This window comes from Cavenderia fasciculata (genome assembly GCF_000203815.1).
Source record: "Cavenderia fasciculata unplaced genomic scaffold Scf_ET2XIPL01COFD4-5, whole genome shotgun sequence".
Taxonomy (NCBI): Eukaryota; Evosea; class Eumycetozoa; order Acytosteliales; family Cavenderiaceae; genus Cavenderia; species Cavenderia fasciculata.
In genome coordinates this window covers 62,138-84,306 of record NW_004457695.1, presented here as the reverse complement: position 1 = coordinate 84,306, position 22,169 = coordinate 62,138, and the positions used below count along the sequence as shown (strand labels likewise).

The following is a 22,169-nucleotide window of genomic DNA, read 5'->3' as shown; positions in this document are numbered from 1 at the left end:
ATAATAGTAATAATAATAATAATCATAGAACCTGTTAGAAAATTTAATCAAAAACAAAATAAATGTTGTATCTTAACCCTAATTTGTTTAAAAAGACCTTGGTTCATTCTTTTAGGTTTGTATTTTTTCTTTGTTGTTGTGAATAAATAATCAGGTAGTAGGTTTATTATTGTTTAAATTGTTTCAATTACCAAAAGAAGAATTGATTTTTCTCGCTTCAATAACGTCAGAGTCACGCAGGCCAATGCTTACTAGAGTATCATGCGGTTCTATTTTAATACCATTAAAAGTAAAGAGGACACCATGTTTGTTGAGCTTGTGTTCCTCACAAAACTTGTCCATGAGAATTTCAAGTGGGAAAGGGTTGTGAGTGTGCATCTTTATATAGCTTCCTGCATCTTCTCCAATGAGTCTTACTTCAACTTCGATAATGCCTTGTTGAACGGTACCGTTTGCTGTCACCTGTATGTTTGCCTGTGGACCCATCTTGATCTGTTCTGGTGTTTCTTCTGGTACCAATTTCTTACTGTCATAGATAAATTGTACCGAGTGTCTGTTGATTTTGAGTCTCTCGCAGAATCGATGAATCAAAGACTCAAAAGAAGTATTGGTGCTGAGCAAGTATGGTACTGTATGGTTTTGGTAGGTTACATCTATTCTTGAGAGTAAAAGATTGGCATGGATGATAGAGTCCATTTCAAGACCTTGGTCGAGTGGTGGTTTGTTTGGATCAATCATAGCACCTGTCGAAGCACTTGTAAAGTTGATTTGTTTGGGTTGGAGTTGGTGCTTTTTGAGAAAAGAGTCTACCAATTTCGAAAGGAATGTTGTCCGTTTGTGGAGTGCATAGATTTCTTTTTCCTCAATATTCCACGATGGTATAACATGCACGTGGATAATGTCAGAGGAAGATACAATTTTGAGGAACGAGTCGTTTTTGATTTGGTTGCCACCAATGTCACCAGTAAGATCCAATCGAGCACCGTTGTGTTCTACGCGTAAGTTTTTGTATTCATATGGTGGTGGGTTGCTTTGGAAATAGGCCTTGACAATGTCTTCGAGCACAGTGTCGTCTTGGACCTTCATAAAGAGTGTGTCCATTTCAAAACCTTGAACTTGCATGGTTTTCCACTTTGATTCCCACTCGGCTCGAATAAAGAATCCATCTTGGAGATCCAATTCTTGGACAAACTTGGAGTGTGGTTGGATTGGTTGGTCTTTATAGTAAAATTTAAAGTGTTGATCTTGATTCTCGGCGTAGTCTGGCGAGTTTTTAAGGTTAAATTTGACATAAAACATTTTTTTGGCCATCTCCAAAGTTGCTTGATCTGGAACTCCCATAGGTAAAACTTTTGAATCCCATCCAAAAGTTAGATGTACATAACGAGTACCAATCGCTCCAAACGATCCATTTTTATAAGATGTTGGTGATGTAGAATTTGGTGGTGAAGTTTGTTGTGGATATCGTGGGTTTCTAAACTGTTGTTGTGGTTGATAGACTTGTTGTTGTTGTTGTTGTTGTTGTGGGTATCGTGGGTTTCTAAAATGTTGTTGATGTTGTTGTTGACGATACTCTTCTTCTTCTGATAACTCCCCGTCAGGAGAAAATGGTCTTTCTCTCTTTGGGAAAGACAATGAAGATTCTTCGTGATCATCACTGTGGAGTTTTTGGTGGAATTGTTGTTGTTGTTGTTGTTGTTGTTGTTGTTGTTGTTGTTGTGATTGCTGGAATTGTTGTTGTTGTTGCTGTTGTTGCTTCAAATTCTTTTGGTTCATCTCTTGTCTTGTAATATTTTCAGTGACACGTCCCAATCTTCTTCTCAAAGACTCTGACGATGGTATCTTTGGACCTTGCTGTTGTTGTTGCTGCTGCTGTTGTTCATCCTCCTCATCCAACATTTGGTTTCCAACAGCGCCACTACTTGCAGAGAGGGATCCCTTTTTGACGGCCGATGCAAGATCCAGTGAGGGATCAGCAAAGCATTCGTTAAATTTACCGTGACCATACTTGTATATACCGATAATTAGACTGCGATCATTTTCTGCTGTCCACGATGTGGTAGGCCCTCTGGTTAGGTGCTGTAGTTTCAAATAGCCAAGGTTCTTTCCATATCTGACTATGCATCTCTTGAGAATTCTCATCAATGATAATCTTGCCAAAGTAGCTTGGATTCGATTGGCTCCTGGGAAATCTCCTTGTTGCCATATAATGTTTGGTACAGTTTGAACTTTAATGTCATTACTACATTTTACATATTGATTTCTAAAAAAAAAAAAAAAAAAAAAAGATTATTAATAAAATGAACCGATTGTTGGATTTTTTTACTTCTTCTTCTTCTTCTTTTTCTTCTTTCTACATACTGTGAAATATTTGTATAAATAATATTAATAAAATAACCAGAACTTAAACCGGGGAAAAAGAAATCGCAAAGAGTCATGCCCGAGTTGATAGGGTATACTCTAATCAATTGATCCCTTTCACCGTCCATAAATATGGCAAGATAGTATCCATCGGTTTGTTGGGGGATTCGATTGGTTAACAATGGTAATGGTTCAAGTTTGGGGGAAGTACTTATGCTAGTTGAGGTTGTTGTGGTGGTTGTCGTGGTTGCATTATCTGTATTCATGCTATCGTTTTTACTATTTACAATACTATCTTGTTTTTCATCCATAGTGGTAGTGGTGGTTTCACTTGTCGTTTCGATTTTGTCTTGTTCCGTTGAGGATTTTTCGATTGTTGATGGTTCTGATGATTCTGGTTGATTCTTTTCAAAATGAATAACAATGGATTGACTTGAAATCATTTGAACAGATGGGAGATCGGTGATGGTAAACTTGTCCAAGTTGGTGTTGTTGTTGTTGTCTTCGACTAATGTGATTGGATTTGGAGAATCTACATCAAAACCAAGTTTTTGCCAATTAAAGTAGGAAGTGTCTTCGACAAAATGATCAAAAGACTCTTTCATTTGCTCCTGGTTTGATTTGTAGCCAACTTCGACAAAAGATTCAGTAATTGATTGAATTTCGCCTGGTGTTTTGACGACACCAATGGAAGCTAGTTCTTTTTGAATCTTTTTCCAACGATGGAGACCATATTTAAGGACAATGGCTTTGAGTTTATCCTTGTTGGTTTTATTCCAAACCGGTACAACAGGGGGACCATTCATCTTTGATTTCTTTCTAGTGTCAATGATATTGCTGTCATCACTTTCAACTGAATTTTCGTCGTGAACAAAGTCTGGGTCGCTGTTGTGTTCGTCACTGGAGCTATCCGAGTCTGGTATGGAGGCAATGATGTTGGTCTTTTTACCCTTTTGCTTTGAATCGACTACGGCGGGACCAGTTTGGACAACCTCTGGGATGACACGTTTTCTTGTTCTTGGACGTTCGAGCAAGAGACGCATTGTTTGAACCTTTTCTCTTTCTTCGACAGTGAATTTGGTGTTAAACTCGACACGCATGATCAACTTTAGTAGATCGGAAATAAACTCTATTGAAACTGGATCGACAATATCATCCTTTTTCGATTGTGCCAACTCTACAATGTCGTCAATGTATTTGGATCGGGCCTCGTCGCTATTGAAAATGGATCCATTTGAAAGTTTCTCCTCCAACTGTTTCACCGTTTTGTAGTCTGGTAAAACCTTTTCCCAAAAGTTTTCATCGTCCAAGTCGACATTGAAATCGGTTTCACTTGATGCAAATGTAGCCTTTGAGAATCCAGACAAATTTGATGGTTTGTTCTTGCTGTCAAAGCTAATAGTCGTCGATCTCTCCAAGATCTTATCAATATCTTCGTTAAACATTACATTATCTTGTTCTGATGCATCCTTTGAGTTTTCGGTAAATAAATAGGCTGCACCATATTTCAACATTTGACTAATTTCACTCGGTGTATCTTTGTCTGCAGAGGTCTTGGGTGACTCTTTTCCATCCTCTTTTCCATCTTGTTCTGTTTCTTGATCGTCAGTTGTTGTTGTTGTTGTTGTTGTTTCACTTTCAACTGCACCCACCTCTTCCTTTTTTGACTTTTCTACTTCATCTGCTTCTTGTTGTTTTTTCATTGAATTATTTTTAGCATTATTTAAAACAATGTGATCCAACAATAGCTTTTTGGTAGCCACCTCAAAGAGATATTGTTCATAGGTGTTTCTTGTGATGAGTCTGTATACCTTGACGTTAGAGGTTTGACCGATACGATGACAACGGGCTTGTGCTTGAAGATCACTCTGAGGATTCCAATCACTGTCAAAGAGAATGACAGTATCGGCAGAGGTAAGATTGATACCAACACCACCAGAACGAGTTGATAAAAGAAATACAAAACGATCAGATTCCTGGTCCATAAATCTTTCGATGGAAGCTTGTCTCAATACCGATGACACTGAACCATCTAGACGTTCGTAAGAGTATTCTCTATAGTGCAAATAATCTTCTAAAATATTGAGTGATTCGACCATCTGACTGAAAATGAGAACACGATGACCTTCCTTTTTGAGACGTTGAAGGAGCTTGTCGACCAAGACTAATTTGGAACTAGAACGAATCAACAATTCTGCGATTTGTTCGTCGGTTGTGAGCTTTTCCTGACGAATGATGGTATCCTCGGCACCTGGAATGAGGAATGGATGGTTGCAAACCTTTCGAATTTGAATCATAATATTGGTCAACTTTGGCAGATTCGATTTTGACTTTACACCTCTGGCCAAAAACTCTCTATTCTTTTCGAGAATAGCACGATAGTATGTCTTTTGGATGGATGATAACTCTACTTGAATCACTGTCTCCTCCTTGATTGGGATTGACAACTCGACATCTTCCTTCATTCTACGCAATAGATATGGTGCAAGTATTTGGTGAAGTCTTTGTACTTGAGATTCTTCCTTTAGGTCACTAAATTCATCCAAAAATTGAGTGCTACTAGCAAATTTATCGGGATCCAAAAAATTCAACATTGTCCACAATTCCTTCATATCATTTTGTAATGGTGTTCCTGTTAAAATTACTGAATGTTCAGTCTAGAAAAAAAAAAAAGAATAAATTAGATATATATATTTTCAATGATTAAATATAAAGTTTTGTTTTGTTTTTTGACATACTTTAATTGATTTTAATTTTGATAAAACCTTTGATTGTGTATTTTTAATTCTATGACCTTCATCCAAAACAAGAGCTCTCCAATTTATTTTGACAAGATCCTGATGTTCGGCCATGACAGTTTCATAGGTTGTAAGAAGGATTTCAAATTGATAGACACCTTTATCTTTTCGTTTCCACTCGTATTTCTTTTGAAAAGCTCTAGTCTCTTGCGTACCATAGAACACCAAAACTCTCATATCTGTCCACTTTAGAATTTCCTTTTGCCAATTGCCTAGTGTTGAAAGAGGTGCAACAACCATAAATGGTCCCTTTATACCAACTGACTGACTCAGATAGGTGAGAAAAGCAATCGATTGAATAGTCTTGCCCAGACCCATTTCATCGGCCAATAGAGATGATCTTTCGTGATACCAATTATAAGACAACCAAAGAAATCCCTCTACCTGAAATTCTTTGAGTGACAGAGACCCCTTAAACTTTGGAACAAGAGATGGTCCAAATGCTGGGAGTTTACTGGGACGAGCAACAATCTTTTTCGAGTATCCCAATTGTGATGCTTCGTATATCTTGATGGCCTCCTTATCTTGTGGCGACCGCAACATGGACTCTGTTTCCCATGTACTTTTTTCGTGGAGAAGATCTTTCCATTTGACCAAATAGTTAACGACACCTGGTCCTCTACCTTTTCTCTTGATCTCTTTGGCGAGAATTTTGTCGACTTGAATATAATCTTGTTTAAAGTAGTGAAGTGGGTTGGCCTCGGATTCATCCTTGATGGGTGTAGGGATTGATTTCTTGATTTGAAGTTGCAGTTTTGGATTAATTTGAATATTTGTCGTCTCTAGATCCTTTAATGTCATCCATCTAACCGATCGATATGATCGTTCTTTGAAAAGTGTTAAAAATCTAACTTGATCATCCTCTCCAATCTCCATTGGTGTGTTGTTGGTATTTGTGGCGTTGTTGTTAATGTTGTCCTGTACAGATAAAAGTGGTGGTGATGAAGATGATGGTAGTGGTGTTGTAGATGTTGGTGTTGGTGTTGCGACGATCGGTTGTTGTTGTTGTTGTTGTTTGGAATCTACATTGTCGGTGGTTTGTTCAGATGTTGATAGAGGTGGTGGTGGTATTGATTGATTTGAAGAGGCTAACAAAGGTGAAGACAGTGTCATAAGTTCGTCTTGCTCTGATGTCAATGGTGTGGTGACTATATCTGTGATTGACTGCTGTTGTTGTTGTGTCGATGGTGATAACAAGGTTGATGAAGAGAGATTGATGTATTTTGGAAGTGTAAATGGGAGTGTCTTGAATTTTCCTTTAAAACTCTTGACAGCCAAAATCTTTTCTATAGTCTCTTCACTAAAATCTTTCTTTTCCTCTTCTTCATCATCTTGATCAAATTCCATTGAAACAATATCTTCTTGATCTGAATCTTTTTCCATTTCTTCTTCTTCTTCCTCCTGTTCTTGTTCTTGTTCTTGTTCATCCACTTCATCATCATCATCATCATCATCCTCTACCTCTTCATCCTCTGAAGAAGATAGAATTTCAGAGTTTTTAGATCTCTTTGTTTGTCTATTGGGCTTTTGTTGAGTCTTTTGCACTCTCTTTCCATTATTGTTCATTTTGCCTCGGTTTGTTTTGTTTTCTTCTTCCTCTTCAGAGTAGTCTTCATCATCATCATCCTCTTCTTCTGATCCAGAATATTCTTCTTCCTCTGACTCTTCTTCTTCTTCGTCTGATGATGGGATATGATTTCTCTTTGTTGTTGTTGTTGTTGTTGAAACCTTTTTCTTGCTACCACCATTTCGTCTTGTTGGTGGCTCGACTTGTTTCTTTTTCTTTGTATTCACCTCTTTAGTTTTCTTTGTCTTTTCATCTTCCTCTTCTTCCTCTTCTTCCTCATCAGAGTCATTGCCATTTTCAGGAGAGTATTCTATTCGAAGGGTAACTTCATCAACATCGAGATCAGAGTTTTCTTCTTCCTCTTCTTCTTCTTGGTCACTAACAATGTCTCTGCGATTGGGCTTTTTCTTTTGTTGTTGTTGTTTCTGTGGTTGACGTGTGTTTTGTTGTTTTTGTTGTTTTTGTTGTTGTTGAATTGCCTTTGTTCTTGCCCTGGTCATTGGAGGAGAGGTTTTATTATTGCTTTCTCTTTCCGTCGATTGTTGTTGGAGCTCCAACTCTTGTTGTTTTTTAGATCTTGCTCTAGTTGTTGTCATTGTGTTCAAATGTATGTATATATAAAAAAATGTTGTTGTTCTTGTTGTTGTTGATCTATTTTCTTATTTGTAGGTTTGAGAATATGACGATCGTTGTTGCTAGGATTGACTTTTTTAATAATGACAATAATAAAATTGATAATGGTTCATCCAAATAGTTGTTTCTATTGTCATCTCCTTTTTGAGACCAGTATAATGAATAAATGAGATATCTGTTTGTCTGTCTGTCTGTGTGAGAGAGTGTGAGTGTGTGTTATATATGACGATGATGAAGATAAGAGCAATCTAATATTAATAAAAATGTTGGATATTATTATTACAAACAAATAATAATGACAATAATAATAATAATAATAATAATATGGTTGGTGTTGAGATTAATATTATTATTAGGTGTGTGAAGATGTTCTCGTTGATTGATTAATGTGTTTTTTTTTTTTTTTTTTTTTTGGGGGCACAAACTCTTTTTAAATGTTTGGCGGGTTGTCCAAGATTAGTTGAGATTCTTTCTTCTTCACCAACCAAATCATAAATCATAGACTGATATATATATATATATATATGTAATCTATCTAGATTTTACGGGTGGGGATCCTACTTGGACTTAGTGATGACGATTTTCTGACCAAAAAAAAGGGTATGGATCGTTACGAACCTTTATTGTTGGTACTGTGTTTTGGATGGATGGTTGGTTACGTGGAACAAGTCTTACAAAAAATGAGTATGATCCTTCTTGGGTTCATCAAATAAACGAAAAAGTAAAGAACAAATAAAAAAATGCTAGAGAAAAAAATAAAATAAAATAAAAGATATCTGTGTGTTTGTTGTTGTTGTTTAAACATGTGTGGGTGTAATGTTGTTTGGAAAGGTGGGAATACCACCTAATATAAATAATAATAAATAATAATAATAAATATGTCTTGAAGAAGTGGTTTAAAATGTATCGCCAAGTATAAAGTCGATCTAATAAAAATTTGGTGATATTGATTTGGTAATACAAATATGATGCAACTTGCAAGTTTGTTGCCAAGCATCAGACAATATTCCCAAGTTTATATCTATCCGCTTTTGATTGATTGATTGATTGATTGGTTGGTTGGTTGGTTGGTTGATTGTTGATGAAAAACTTATAAAAGGGTAATAGTGACTTCTCTCTCTCTGTAATGACTGACTATTGATTTTACTGCTGTATAGTAGATGATAGATCACCTGCAACACAAATGATGATGATGATGATAATGATGATGATAATGATGATAACTATAACTGTACCTATAGATATCTAACCACAATAAACTATAAAACTATTAATGTACCTTCGACTGTCGATGTTCACTGACAATATTGAGATTGTATGTAATGGGTATATATATTATGTATCCTTTGTACTTGGTTGTTTGTAGTGTTGGATTGATTGGTTTTTATTCTCTGTTGACTACTAGTACTAGTACAATAAAAAGATAGATAGATAGATAATGGTGAATGTTGTAAAGTACAAGTTAGAGGGTCTCTTTTGTTTAAAATTGTTTTCAATCAAAGAAAAATTAAAAAATTTCTTCTAAGAGGTTGACGCCATCATCAAACCTAAAGTAAACTGGGTGGGGCTGGCTGCTTTACCACTTCAATATGTTGGCGCCCTTCCCTTGAAAATTAAAAATAATAGACTTTAGTCTGTAGTATACCTGATAAACATACTAGTAGTATCCATCCAACTTGCCAACTGCTGGGGGTTTAGATTGACAGTGGAGCTTTTACAAAAATGATAATGGTAATGTGAAATATCTGTTTATTTTGTTCTAATTTACCCTAACTGTAAATGCTAAATCCATCTAATATATATATATATATATATATTTTAAAGGCTCTTAATTTAAAATCCAACCAAGTTTGATATAAAAAAATAATATTAATAAATAAATTAATTAAATGGTAGGTACCTTTTTAATTGTTGTAGGGTAATATTTGCAATAAACAACAACAACAACAACAACAACAAAAATAATAATAATAATAATAATAATAATAATAATAATAATAATAATAATAATAATAATAATAATGATAATGTTAATGATAATAATAATAATGATAATAAAACACACAATCTACAATAGAGTTTAGCACCTTATTAGTTGAAGAGATAAATTCAATTTGAAACGTCCTCCCATCGCTGTGCTGCCAGCCAGGGTGTAATTAAACGCATTGGTGGATTTTGGGTGGAGTGTGGGGAGGGGGGGATAAGTGGATCAGGCGACTAGAGAGTGTAGATGATTTTCGAATCGAACTGTGTGTGATGATATCAACTTGGCGACTGAACGCAGAAATTGTTCGGGTGTCTGTGAGAGTAAACTGGAATCATAAAGTGGGCCAACAAAGTCAATGACCAAGATAATTGATCAGATAAACCATCATCATCAAGTCCAAAGGTGGAGGAGGAGGGCCTATAAATTTGTCGTTGACGAAGGTTGAGAAGCTAAATTCTCAAAGATAGTGATCTTCCTTCACGTTAATAAAGGTCGACGACAAATTAATCAGGAAGAGGAGGGAGACAATTAATTAAGGCTCCTCTAGTTTGTCACCATCGATGGGCGATAAAGTACAACCCGATCATCATCGTCAGTGATATTCGATAAAGAGCAAGATAGACGAATGAATAAATAGAACCTATTCGATTGGAGTCTAAACAAACAGTTTGGGGGCTGTATCAACCGGGTGATAGCGGCCACAAGAAGGGATCCCCCTCCCTCAAACACAGACAAGCAACTACAACAACAGGTTCGGCTGAACTTTTTTTTTAACTGTTTGTTTTCGATGATCAGCTGCCTTGCATGCAACTAAAAATAGGGTGCACCCTTTGTTTTTTTTTTTTTTTTTTTTTTTTTTTACAATGGTACTCATCCTAGTTTGATTAATAAAAATATTAGGGGAATTTTATTCTTATTCTTATTCGCATTCGCTACGATCACACTCAAGTAGGTAATATATATCAGTACAACAGTAACAAACAACAACAAGGTTTCAAACCAAAGCAGAGACCAATCTTTAAAGACATAAAAAAAAACCACCAATTTCATTTTCATTCTTGACAACCATTAATTACCAATATAAATAATTATAATTATTTCAATACGTCTCTAGTAGTAAAGACAGGTCTTAGAACTATTGTTAACCCCCATCCCCTCTTTTTTTCTCATACATATATTACTTAACTCTAATCTATAATCTCTCTCTCTCTCTCTCTCTATATTCTACTTACTTTATATTTATATTTAAAGTACACGACACGACACACAGCTAAAACGCCAATATCTCTTTTTTAAAACATCCTTTGTAAAATGTAAGTGTAATGCTATTATTATTATTTTGAACAAAACACTAGCCATTCAAATATCAATCACGCACCTATTGAGATCGCAAAAAATAGCTTGACAATCGTTCAATCAATTTTATGACGAGAGCGCTGTGATCGTGAAGATTTAGTGTATGAACGAACGGAGAGAGAGCGAATGTTCTGTGATCTCCAGCAGATAGCTAGCTAGCTAGTGGATCATGTGATACTCTTTCTCCTTCTTTCTCTCTTGTTCATTATTATTATTGGATTTGTTCCTTGATAGCTAGTATCCTTTTCTATTTCTACGCCTTTCAGGAATAATAGTAATAATATATATATATTGTCCAGTATGACTTTATTATTTCTTTTCCATCCCCTTTTTGTTTCACAATAATTGTGTCTACTGTCTTGTCGTTGTTATTGAATGCATCGATGTCTAGTTTGTTTTAATTGCAGTTACAAAAAAGATACAAAGATTGATCAATAGATAGATAAATAAGAATGTTTGAAATTAGCAGACGAGACAGACAGACAGACATACAGAAAATAAATTAAAGTTTGAATTCAATATTAGCCATTCAACAACACAAATAGATTTATCAACCTCCTCCTCCTCTTCCTCCCTCCGTCAACTAGTTATCATCAAACAACCAACAACCAACAAACAACAGTGTTAAAACAACAATCCCAACCAACCCAACCGAATTAACAGACAGAAACAACGTGCGCCTACTATACCCTCTCTCTCTCTCTCTCTCTTTCTCTCTCTCAGCACCACAAAAACTTCCACCCCTCCTCCCCTTCTCTTTTCCATTAGATTTATCTATGTAGTGAGAGAGTGAAATATCGATCAGTCCTCTTCTTCTTCTTCTTCTTCTTCTTCTTCCTCTTCCTCCTCCGATACATGACATTCATTTAATCAACCTTTATATTTTTAAAAGATAGATATCATCAAAAAAGAGATAAGAGAGTTATTAGAATCATAGAAATACAATATATAATTATCAACATCATTATTGAACGCTCATAAAATCCACACAAGAAGAATCAAAATCACCACCCGCACAAAACTGTTAATTTTAATTTTTTTTTTATTGTTTGTTTGTACCCTTTTTTTAATTTCTTTTTTATCCTCCTCCTACTCCTCTCTCTCTCTCTTGCTTTGCCTAACTACAGACTACATCATATTAATACCCTTTATTGTACTATCTTTTCATCTTAGATTTAAATCCACTCCTTTTTGTATCACTACTTTAATCCTTTAGGCAACAATAACCCATTCAACTATTTCTTCTTCCTTCTTCTTCTTCTTCTTTCAACTCAATACAACTCTACGTACAATCAACAACAACAACAACAATAATAATATTAAAAACAAACAATAGCAACAACATACTAAACACCAATACAATAACAATAATACATAGAATAATATATATATATTAACAAAAAAGTAAAACAGAAGAAGATGTCAAAGTTATTAAAATTAGTAATCGTCGGTGATGGAGGTGTCGGTAAGAGTGCGCTTACCATTCAATTGACACAGAATCAATTCATTGCTGAATACGATCCAACCATTGAAAACTCTTATAGAAAACAAGTTATTATAGATGAAGATGTTTATATGTTAGAGTATGTAGAGAAATTGTAGTTGGAATTGAAATTAAACATCTACTAATTTATAAATCAATCATTGATTGTAACATTATTATTATTATTATCTATTTATTTAGTATTTTAGATACAGCAGGACAAGAAGAATATTCAGCAATGCGTGATCAATATATTAGAAGTGGTAGAGGATTTCTTATTGTTTACAGTATTGGATCTAGACCATCATTTGAAGCAGTCACCTCATTCCGTGATCAAATTCTTCGTGTCAAGGACCTTAGCACCTATCCGATGGTAATTGTCGGAAACAAGGTTGATTTGCCAGACAAGGAACGTAAGGTCAGCACTCTTGAAGGCAAGGAATTGTCAAAGAGTTTCGGTGCACCATTCCTCGAATCTAGTGCCAAGTCTCGTCTCAACGTCGAAGAAGCCTTTTTCACACTCGTCAGAGAAATCAAAAAGTGGTCTGCCAATCCAGAGAATGAAGAACAACCACCAACAAAAAAGAAAAGTTGTATTATATTGTAAAGAGGCGTCTTCATCCTTCACCCATCCCCCCCATTCATCCATTATTTACTTCTCACCAACAAAACCCCAACAAACACAATAACAATATGTAATAATAATAATAATAACAATATTATTATTATTATTCCAACGAACCAAACCAACCAAACCAAAACCAATTACAACAAAACAACAACCATACTTTGAATTCATTGTTTCATAATAATATTAGTCAAAATTCCCACTAAACTTTTAATTAATTATTGTTGTTGTTTTATTATTAATCAGTACTGTGTCAACAAAACGGGCGAGCACAGTCGGCCACAACAATACATCATGTTTACTTTTAAAACAAAAAAATTAAAAAAAATAGAAAAAAAATATTAAATAAAAAAAATTTTAAAATACCCTTTTGTATGTTTGATTTAGTTTAGTTTGTTTGTTTTGGATTGATTGACTGATTGATTGGTTGGATGGATTCAACAACAACAATAACACAACACAATTGGAAAATTAATGATGATGATACTTTAAATCGATCATCGTCTTCATCATCGATATATTCGAGTATGTAGTACACTACGCTTTGTGAAAGTAGTCTATAATAATAATAGTACTTGCTTGTCTAACAACACAATAATTACACAAATTGTTAGATATTTTAGCATGTTTGGCAGTTGGAGATGTAATGTCATCACTACTAGGACCAAAGAGTAGAGATAAATTGTTGGTGAATCAATATGGTGAGATCATTGTAACCAATGATGGTATTACATTACTCAATTCGATAAATGTAGAACATCCTGCATGTCGTATGATGGTAGAGTTGAGTAAATCAATGGACGATCAAAATGGTGATGGAACAACATCTGTTGTAATATTGGCTTCTTTATTGTATGGTCGCCTATTCGACTATTTATTATAGCTACCACTCTCTACTCTAGTATAGTTTATATACTCACAAGTCACATCCGTTTTATATATATAGATTAAGAAAAGCATTAAAATTATTTGAAGGAAAATATTATAATACAAATACACTTGGCACAAGTACAACGACGATTGGTCGTATTAGTCCAATGAGAATTATCAAAGGATTTATGATGGCATCTAAAGTTGCAATAGATACAATCAATCGACTGTCTATACCTTTTGATTTAAAGAGTGATATTGCTAAAAGATACATGTTAGAGACTGCAAATACAACTCTCAATTCAAAATTACTTTCTCATCTCTATCCAACTCTCGCAAGTTTGGCTGTAGATTCAATCGCAATGGCTGCTTCTTCTTTGGGCTCTGGATCAAATAATAATAATAATAATAGGACACTAACGGTATCAATGATTAGAGTATTGTCCATTCAAGGAGCATCTATAAATGATTCATTTGTTACAAATGATAGGGTATATAGAGTGACATTGTTGAATAGGTTACATACAACAAAAAACATAAAGGTTACAGTATTGTCATTTTCTACTTCAAACATTAATATCAAGGTACTTTTAAACAATCAATCACAATCAATCAATCAATCAAAAGATCAATTTGCCTCTTACTCATCAATATATTTTACATTTAGGATCAATCATTTGGGGATGAGTATAGTTTACGAACCATTGTCGATCAACAAGAATCACAAATTAAATCGATGGTAGTTTTATTAAAGAGATTGGGTGTTACAATGTTGTTTATACAAGATCAATCTAGTTCTGGTGATATTTCCATTTCAAATATGGCATTATCCTATTTTGAAAAAGCAAAGATAACCGTAATATCTCCATTGTCAAAGGAAATAATAGATGTAAATATTGTTAATATTAATAATATATGAGAATAATTAATCAATTATTATTATTATTATGTTTCATTAGGGAATATGCGAGGAATTAAATATTATATCATTTTCAGATATTCAAGAATTAAAGTCGGTATCTGCTTCTAGTCGTTTGGTACAATTTGAAAGTTGTCAATATGATACTATTCATCATAACAATAGCAATGGTTCAACACAATTATTATTCCTAAAAAATAGACAATCTATACCTGACAATGGTAATAATAATAATAATAATAATAATACATTGGTAGCATTACCAACGATTATACTTAGAGGTACTAGTGCTATAGAGTTGGAAGAAACAGAAAGAGCGCTTCACGATGCACTTTGTGTTCTTTGTAATTTAACGAGGCGACCAATTGTTGTTCCAGGTGGTGGAGCATGTGAAATTGCATCATCTGTCGATATCATCCATTCTATTGACCAAAAGAGACAGACAAGTATTGGAGGAGGGATCTGCACAGATATAGAATATACTTCAATGTTGGCATTTTCAGAGGCATTGGAAGAGATACCAGTGGTTTTGTGCAAAAATGCAGGTGCTGATTTATTGTTGGTTGAAAGATTAAAGGTATTACATCGTCAACAAATCAAAGAAAATCAAAAATGTTTCATGGGTCTTGATTTGGTTTCAAAATTGGACATTAACAATGATCAAGAAGAAGAGGAACAAATAATATGTGACATGATAAACAGTGGTATATTGGAAACACTTTCGAATAAATTGTCTCAAATAACGTATGTATTTATACACTTTTTTTTTATCATTACTTTATCAAACTGATCATATCTCTCTATCTCACAAAATGTAGGATGGCAACAGAGATTGTAGTATCAATATTAAAAATTGATCAAATTATTTATCGATCAAATAATCAATAATGATTATTCTATTCAATCAATTGGTGGTAATATAATAAAATCGTAGCGGAGGTCAATTCAACCTTTAGCCCGAATAAATTGCCACATCTGTCCAAATTTGGGCAAAGAAGACGACAAAAATTTTTGTGGTAAATTTACTGGTCGCTTTCACTGCAACAGGTGAACAGTGATGCATGAGCAAAGCTGCTGAAATTTGGATCATTAAATTATTATTTATAAAAGAATTAATCTTCTTCCGCTGAAACAATTCATTAACCCCGAGAACAACATCTATTATATTTGTATCATAGCATTAGCTCTCTCTGTGTGGTTTGTGTGTATTTTTTTTCGAAAAGTTAAATGAACACCTACTAATTTCATTCTTTGTTGTTGGAATCTGTTGCGCACTAAATAGTAAAAGTAGTAGTAGTACTAGTAAATAGTTGTAAATATAATTAGATAGAAAAGAAAAGAAAAGATAAGAATGTCACATATTTCCAGATTAAATGTTATCTCTGGTCATTTAAAGGATGAACAAGAAGAGGAATATGTTGATGAATTAACATCAAACAATGTAAATGCTGATGCAAAGTATGTTAACAAAGAAGGAAGAAGAGGAAGAATAAATCTATCAACAACAACAACAACAATGACCTAACATTCTATTATACGACACTCTTTTTTTTATCTATAGGAAAGAAACTTTAACAGTTATCGATAATAGAACAGGAAAGCAATATAACATTAAAATTAAGAATCAAACTATTAGTGCTTTAGCTTTTAGAGAAATCTCTGAACAAAAAGGTGACAATGGTTTAGTGTAAGTAACAACAACAACAACAACAACAACAACAACAACGACCAACCTACACATATGTACATCTCTTGATCTCTTACTTTTTCTTTTTTTTTTTTTTTTTTTTTTTTTTTTTTTATTTTAATATATAGAGTTTATGATCCAGCATTCCAAAATACAGCAGTTGTAACATCTACGATTACCTATATCGATGGTGACAAGGGTATTTTACGTTATCGTGGATTCCCAATTGAAGAGTTGGCAGAGAGATCAAGCTTTTTAGAGGTTGCCTATCTTTTGATCAATGGTAACTTGCCAAACAAATCACAACTCGATGGATGGTCACACAAGATTATGACACATACCTTTCTTCATGAAAACTTGGTTGGTTTGATGAAGTCATTTAGATATGATGCACATCCAATGGGTATGCTCATTAGTACTGTAGCTGCACTCGGTACATTCTATCCAGAGGCAAACCCTGCCTTGGCCGGACAAGATATCTTTAAGAGTGAGAATGTTCGTAACAAGCAAATGTTCCGTATCATTGGTAAACTACCAACCATTGCTGCCTGTGCATGGCGTCATCGTATTGGTCGTCCATACAACACTCCAGTCAACCATCTAGGTTATACTGAAAACTTTTTGTACATGTTGGACAAGTTATCCGAGCAAGACTATAAGCCAAATCCAGTTCTCTGTCGTGCACTCGAAATTCTTTTCATCTTGCACGCCGATCACGAATTGAATTGCTCAACTGCTGCCATGCGTCACATCTCATCGTCCAACACTGACCCATACACTGCCGTTGCCGGTGCTGCCGGTGCCTTGTATGGTCCACTCCACGGTGGTGCCAACGAAGCCGTACTCGACATGTTGCAACAGATCGGTACCAAGGAGAATGTCGGTCAGTTTGTCGCAGACGTCAAGGCCAAGAAGAAGAAATTGATGGGCTTTGGTCATCGTATCTACAAAAACTACGATCCACGTGCCAAGATTGTTCGTCGTGTCGCCTATGAAGTGTTTGAGAGTCTCGGCAAGGAACCACTCATCGAAGTTGCCACTGAACTCGAACGTCAAGCACTCAACGACGAATACTTTGTCACACGTAAACTCTATCCAAACGTTGACTTTTACTCTGGTCTCATCTACAAGGCTATGGGTTTCCCAACTGATATGTTCCCAGTTCTCTTTACCATTCCACGTGCTGTCGGTTGGTTGGCTCACTGGATCGAACATCACGAAGATCCAGAGACAAAGATCTATCGTCCACGTCAAGTCTACAAAGGTGAATGGTTTAGAAACTATGTTCCAATCGAAGGTCGTCCACCTGCAAAGGTTCGTACCCAAGAATCTTATTCATCAGCTACAACAAAGAGATATAGTAAGGTAACTGGATCAGGTGCTCAATAATAATAATAATATATATATTGTAAATTATATAAAAAAAAAAACAACAACAACAAAAAAGAAAAAGAAATAGAAACAAACCAAACAAACAAACAAAAAAAATAGGCCACATTTTTTAATATTTAAAAATAAAATAAACATATAACAATTGTTAAAAATAAATGGTTTCTTTTTCTTCTTTCTACCTATGTATCATAATACCACATTTCGATAATTTATTATTATTATTTTTTGTTTTTTTTTTTTTTCTTGCTGAACATCAGTTCTGTGGACGTCAAAAGAAGAATCCTTTTATTAAAACATCATCATTGCGTTAATTAAATGTAAGCAACAAATTGTCTTTATTTGTTCAACAACAACAACAATATATATTAGAGTCAGTCATACTGCATCTGCCAACAATGCCTTCTTCTTCTTCTTCTTCTTCTTCTTTTATCTTTGATAACAAATCCAAAGCATTCATACTAATAGCTGTCATTGTATTATTTGTATTATATAATTTCTCTTCATCTTCCTCTCCTCCTCCTACTACTATTGTTACTACTTCTTCTTCTTCTTCTACTCCTACCAGTAATAATCAAGATAAAATGTCATTAAAAGCTGTCTGTGTTTTACAAGGTGAAGCCGTCAAGGGTGTAGTTAGATTCACTCAAGATGGAAAGGATGCTCCAGTCTCTGTTGAATATGAAGTCACTGGTCTCAAGGAAGGTGACCATGGTTTCCATGTCCATCAATTTGGTGATACCACCAATGGGTATGTATTTAAAACATAATAACAACAATACATCATCTCAACCTCTCAGTGTACTAATCAATTATGATAATTAATTAATAATTATAGTTGTTTGTCAGCTGGTCCACATTTCAACCCACACAAGAAGAACCATGGTGCTCCAACTGATGATGTAAATATCAACAAGTAGAAGAAGAAGAAGAAGAGGAAAGACAAGTGAAGAAATACCTTACAAGATATTAATCAAAATTGAATTATTATTATTATTATTATTACTATTAATAGGAACGTCATGTTGGTGATTTAGGTAACATCAAGGCTGGTGCTGATGGAGTTGCCAAGGGTACAATCACTGATAAGATTATCTCACTCTTTGGTGAGCACAGCATCATTGGTAGAACCATGATTGTTCATGCCGATGTTGATGATCTTGGCAAGGGTGGTCACAAGGACTCCCTCGTCACTGGTAACGCTGGTTCCAGAGTCAGCTGTGGTTTGATTGGTCGTCAATCTGATCTCTAAACATCCATCCATCCATCCATCCATCTATCTATATAAATCTGTATATTTTCGGAAAATAGCTTTTTAACTCCCAACATCAACAATAAATTATAATTGTTTGTGAAAGATATATATCTATCTGTAAAAGTTGGATTTATTCCAATGTGTTTGTGTGTGTGTAGAGATAATATATATATATAAGTTATCTTTAATGTTTAATTTATTATTATTCTTTATTGATCATCATCCATTTGTTGTTCCTCTTCTTCTTCAACTTCATCTTCTTCAGGTGGAAGAGTAGCAACTATTTCATTGACAGTAACCAACAATGATTTGATTTGGTCTTCTAGTTCCTTGTCTTGACCTCCCTTTGCTACGATGGTCAATAATTTGAGAGCTGTTTCCAAACAATCTTGGGCCGATCTGTCTTCCTTTAGATTATGATAGACCATACCAAGAGTGTACCAAATCTCAGCGATATTATCTTGTTGATTAACGATCGATTCGAGAATGACAACAGCGATTCTATTTTGATCCAATTCGACAAACATTTGAGCGATACCAAAACGATATTCGAGTGATGGCAAATCTTCAATCTCATAATCAGCCCAAATAGTATAAGAGTGCGAGATGAGTTCAAGAGCCTCTTCATTCTTGCATTGACTAATCTTCATACTACCCAACAAACTATATGGCTCTGGTGAATAAGGTGCATATCCAATTGCTTTTCTTAGATTCTTCTCACACTCCATCTCTGCATTATCATCAAAACTAAAAGAAATGGTAAAATAAAAGATTAATATCTATTATATGCATAATAATAATAATAATCATCATCGATTACATTACCATTCATCGGTTAAATATAATTCTGCAAGTGAACACAAAGCAGATGATAATTGGTCTTTTAAAAATAATACAGGCTCTTCTTCTTCTTGTTCTTCTTCTACTACTTCCTCTTCATCATCCATCATATCCTCTTGTTCCTCATCTCCCTCTTCTTCTTGTCCCTCTTCTTCTTCTTCTTGTTGTTGTTGTTTCTTTTGATTATGTAATTTTTGATAACTTTCCTCCAATTTCTTTAATTGTTCTGGTGTCATTTGAGACATTATAGATTGTAATTGAAGCTCCATCAATTCTATTGCCTTTGTGTATGATTTAATTGCTTCTTGACCACCCAATAGTTGACCAAGATTCATATATTTAGTATAACTGTCATTTGGATTAGTCTTTATAGAGTTGACAAAGTGTTTGGTAGCCTTGTCAAACAGACCAATCTCTATGCACAATTCACCGAGTGCATCCATAATGGTAGTATCCTTTGGTTGCATTTTAAGTGCACGTTCAAATGAATCGATAGCCTTTTCTAGTTCGTATTCCTCTGCATATTTCTCTGCTTGTGCTACCAATTGTTCAAATGATAACAATTTGGTTGGTGCTCCTCCTTTTTTCTGTCCTTTTTTTACTCTATCTGTTATTCTTTTACTATTACTATTATTATTATTGTTGTTGTTGTTCTTGTTTGTCATTTCTTTTAACTCTCTTTTTAAAAGATATACTCTGCGTTGTATACAATCTATCTAATCCACCTTTCTTTTTTTTTGACAAAACTAATTTGGATAGCTCATCGTTCGTTTTTTGTAATAAAAAAAAACCCTAAAAATTTAAAAAAAATAATAATATTTAAAAAACAACATGTGTCTTTTAATCAATATTGATTAAAGTAAAGTTCATCAACATTTACTGATAAATAGATAGATAGATTGATTTGCAGTTATAAAATGTCAAGACCTTTTACTAGAGGAGGAGGAGGAGGAGGAGGAGGAGTTGGTCGAGGAGGTTATAGAAGTGGTATATACTCTGAACTAAAACAATTGGAATTCCAAAGACAAAGAGTAGAGAATAAATTAGATCTATTGGACAAGAGAGAAAAGGATCCAATATATACTTCAACTATTGGTGGCGCAAGTAGTAGTAATAGTAGTGGTGGTGGTGGTAGTGGAAAAAGAAAAGATCATCCTCATCATTATCAAGATAACAACAACCAACATAATCATCATCATCATCATCAACAACAAGATAACAACCAACCAACTAAATACCAAAGAAAGCTTATTATCAATGATAATGATCAACAACAACATCATCATCTGAATCAACATGATTATCGATTTAATAAATACCAACAATATCCCAAAAAAGTATGTAATATCTATCCTAGACAGACATAGTATTGGTCATGTGATTAACTCTTTTTCTAATTTTAGTTTGTAAATAATAATAATAACCATAATAATAACTATAACTATAATAATAATAAAGATGGAAATGATGTTTCAACACCATCATCATCATCAACAACATTACCAACTGTAACCAAGTCACCAGCACCACTACCAACAACAACAACAACAGTTGAAGGTCAAAAAAGAAATAGAATGATGTTTGGTATGCTCAATCGTACGTTACAAGATTTCCAAAAGAATATTGAAGCAAAGTCACAATCGGATATTAAAAGAATAGAGACTGAAGAGAAAATCAATGAAACCATTGACAAGAACAATGAAAGAGTACTAGAGGAGGAGAAAAAGAATATCGTGGAGCAAAAGGAAAAAGAATTAAAATTACATGAAGAGATTATAAAGAAACAAGAAGAGTTACAACATAAACTATTGGTATGTTTCAAACCGCGATATTAATTATGATAATTTATTTTTATAGGTTCCACATACTTATTCATATTTATCTTCTAATGTTATTAGACACAAAAATGGGAGTTACATAAAAGAATACTATCAAAATTCAAATACAAGACTACAAGTAAACCAAATATTTATTATTGCTTTAATCCAAGAGCTCCACCTTTATCTTCTACCGATGATGATGGATCATCAACCATAAACAAGGATAATGTCGAGGATGAAGATGAAAATTTATCCAAAGACAACAGACGTAATAGAAAGCGTTCAGATGATCAAGACGACAATGATGAAGATGACGACCAAGATGATGACGATTATGATGACGACGGTGATAATAAAAATCAAGACGATCAAAAAGATACAACAACATCAACAAGCAATGATAACGATTCAACTCTTCCACCACAAGCAGTTGACGTAAAGACAAAAGAAAGTGAAGAAGGAGAGGTTAAAAATGGCGGTGATGATGTCCAAATCGACAACGATAAACAATCAAATTAAGAATAAATATTATAGGGATAATCTTATTGTTGTTTTGTGATTAAAAAAAAATAGATA

General features: G+C 34.2%; 6 protein-coding genes across 6 annotated transcripts; 4 read left to right on the top strand and 2 right to left on the bottom strand.

The window, feature by feature from the left end:
* Positions 1 to 183: 183 nt before the first annotated feature.
* Positions 184 to 7,322, bottom strand: DFA_07620 (chromo domain-containing protein; the record flags this gene model as incomplete). Its single annotated transcript, XM_004355064.1, has 3 exons — positions 184 to 2,263; positions 2,362 to 5,018; positions 5,100 to 7,322. 3 exons carry the CDS (start codon positions 7,320 to 7,322, stop codon positions 184 to 186), a joined length of 6,960 nt encoding a protein of 2,319 aa, XP_004355116.1.
* A 4,799-nt stretch (positions 7,323 to 12,121) lies between these two features.
* On the top strand, positions 12,122 to 15,829 carry DFA_07619 (Coatamer protein; the record flags this gene model as incomplete). Its single annotated transcript, XM_004355063.1, has 7 exons — positions 12,122 to 12,285; positions 12,387 to 12,778; positions 13,437 to 13,665; positions 13,760 to 14,174; positions 14,351 to 14,572; positions 14,643 to 15,346; positions 15,826 to 15,829. 7 exons carry the CDS (start codon positions 12,122 to 12,124, stop codon positions 15,827 to 15,829), a joined length of 2,130 nt encoding a protein of 709 aa, XP_004355115.1.
* Positions 15,830 to 15,953: 124 nt separating this feature from the next.
* On the top strand, positions 15,954 to 17,678 carry cshA (citrate synthase; the record flags this gene model as incomplete). The annotated part of the gene is made up of 3 exons (XM_004355062.1): positions 15,954 to 16,060; positions 16,164 to 16,289; positions 16,418 to 17,678. The coding sequence occupies 3 exons, from the start codon at positions 15,954 to 15,956 to the stop codon at positions 17,676 to 17,678; spliced, it is 1,494 nt and encodes a 497-aa protein (XP_004355114.1).
* Positions 17,679 to 18,076: 398 nt separating this feature from the next.
* Positions 18,077 to 18,930, top strand: sodA (superoxide dismutase; the record flags this gene model as incomplete). The annotated part of the gene is made up of 3 exons (XM_004355061.1): positions 18,077 to 18,429; positions 18,517 to 18,580; positions 18,694 to 18,930. The coding sequence occupies 3 exons, from the start codon at positions 18,077 to 18,079 to the stop codon at positions 18,928 to 18,930; spliced, it is 654 nt and encodes a 217-aa protein (XP_004355113.1).
* Positions 18,931 to 19,142: 212 nt separating this feature from the next.
* On the bottom strand, positions 19,143 to 20,438 carry DFA_07616 (uncharacterized protein; the record flags this gene model as incomplete). The annotated part of the gene is made up of 2 exons (XM_004355060.1): positions 19,143 to 19,680; positions 19,759 to 20,438. 2 exons carry the CDS (start codon positions 20,436 to 20,438, stop codon positions 19,143 to 19,145), a joined length of 1,218 nt encoding a protein of 405 aa, XP_004355112.1.
* A 252-nt stretch (positions 20,439 to 20,690) lies between these two features.
* DFA_07615 (uncharacterized protein) lies at positions 20,691 to 22,112 on the top strand (the record flags this gene model as incomplete). Its single annotated transcript, XM_004355059.1, has 3 exons — positions 20,691 to 21,110; positions 21,177 to 21,584; positions 21,672 to 22,112. The coding sequence occupies 3 exons, from the start codon at positions 20,691 to 20,693 to the stop codon at positions 22,110 to 22,112; spliced, it is 1,269 nt and encodes a 422-aa protein (XP_004355111.1).
* Between the last annotated feature and the right edge of the window lie 57 nt (positions 22,113 to 22,169).